Source organism: Austrofundulus limnaeus, unplaced genomic scaffold (assembly GCF_001266775.1).
Source record: "Austrofundulus limnaeus strain Quisiro unplaced genomic scaffold, Austrofundulus_limnaeus-1.0 Scaffold286, whole genome shotgun sequence".
Lineage (NCBI taxonomy): Eukaryota > Metazoa > Chordata > Actinopteri > Cyprinodontiformes > Rivulidae > Austrofundulus > Austrofundulus limnaeus.
Window position 1 is genome coordinate 84,045 of NW_013952688.1, and position 1,435 is coordinate 85,479.

Here is a 1,435-nt window from a genome sequence, read left to right on the forward strand (position 1 = left end):
ATATTTAGAAATAGATATGTTAAATTTAAAAAAAGTTTATTATTAACAGGGTTCCCACGMGTCCTTGAAATCCTTGAAAGTTTGTGAATTTAAAATTATTTGAAGGACAAAACAGCCAAAAAATTACATTTGTCCTTGAAAGTCCTTGAATGTTTTTTTTTTTTGGGATTGAAATTCTCTATTCACTCGACTGATTTCATCATCTTTAAAAAAAATAAATTATAAAATTAAATAAAAAAAACGTACATTTGTTGCAGTGGATAACTAAGGATTACGGTAAACTGACGTCATTGTTTCTGACTCAACAACTTCTATGTTGTTCAGTTTTTCATTGAATTTACATGATATTGAACCTGTTTATTGGTAACATTCTGCTGCAGCAGTAGGTAACTGCCATTGCACGTGGTTCTTTAATTTGAGGAAATTGGTACTGGAAAGTCCTTGAAATAGATGTTGACCAAGGTGTGGGAACCCTGTATTAAAAAAAAAACAACACACAGAAAGTACTGAAAATGGGTACCGTTACCGATACCGATTCCCAGGTACCTGGATATTGGTACCGAATCAATTCAAATGTCAAAGGTACCCATCCCTTTAAGAAACACTTATAAATGTTGCAGATTTTTCTTTTTTCAGAAGTGTTATTTTCAGTTATCCATTTCTGTTGACAGTCTGTTCTTTATTTAGTAAATATAGTAAGTGTTGGTACCTGGGTGTATAAAAATGACCCCAAACCTTTTACAAATTCAGGAAATTACAGTTTAAAAAGTCTGGATTTCTAAATCAGGAAAGTTGTAGGAACACTTTCTGTTGGATCTGTTTCTGCTTCTCTGTCTTCATTTTACTGTTTTAATTTTAATTAAATTWAATTTTGTCTGTTGTCAGGGGGTGATGCATTGCTTGCGGGAAACTGCTAGGCTGGGTCCACTGGCATTTTACAAGGTAAAAAAACATTCCAGCTGTGGAAGATTTAAAAAAGACACCTGCACCAAATGAAACTCATCACTCTCTGGTAGCAGGAGCTGCTCTATAAATATACAATGAAGTCCTGATTTTTGAGGCAATTATGTTCTCAGAGTATCCATAAGGAGTGGAAAAAACACAAAAATTGGATGTGGTCCAGAAAAGACCTACAGCACTTATTAGATGGCATCATAATGCAGTAAGAACCAAACAAAAACACCAGAGCTAAACAGTTAGCAGCTACAGTTAGGAGCAATGCAGCGCTGAGCAGCTCTTCCTTCTGCGTCTCATTTTGTTGAAAAGGATCTTTTGTCGGAAGCTGGTTATTAAATCAGCAAGATGAGCAGCTGGTTTGATCCTCCTGAATGCATGAGCATGTATGTGATGTTCACGTCTTTTTTTTCATCACCATTCTTAATAAGAAAAAAAGAGTTTTTCCTCCTAAAACCTTTCACCCAACAACTACGTAGGC

The 1,435-nt window shown here is 35.0% G+C and overlaps 1 protein-coding gene across 1 annotated transcript in view; it reads left to right on the plus strand.

Annotated features, from left to right (window-relative positions):
• Positions 1-1,435, plus strand: part of slc25a10b (solute carrier family 25 member 10b) — a 21,634-nt gene that overhangs the window by 16,792 nt on the left and 3,407 nt on the right. Inside the window, exon 10 of the mRNA XM_014021297.1 lies at positions 886-942. Coding sequence (XP_013876751.1) covers positions 886-942 — 57 coding nt within the window. The remainder of the gene's footprint in view (positions 1-885; positions 943-1,435) is intronic.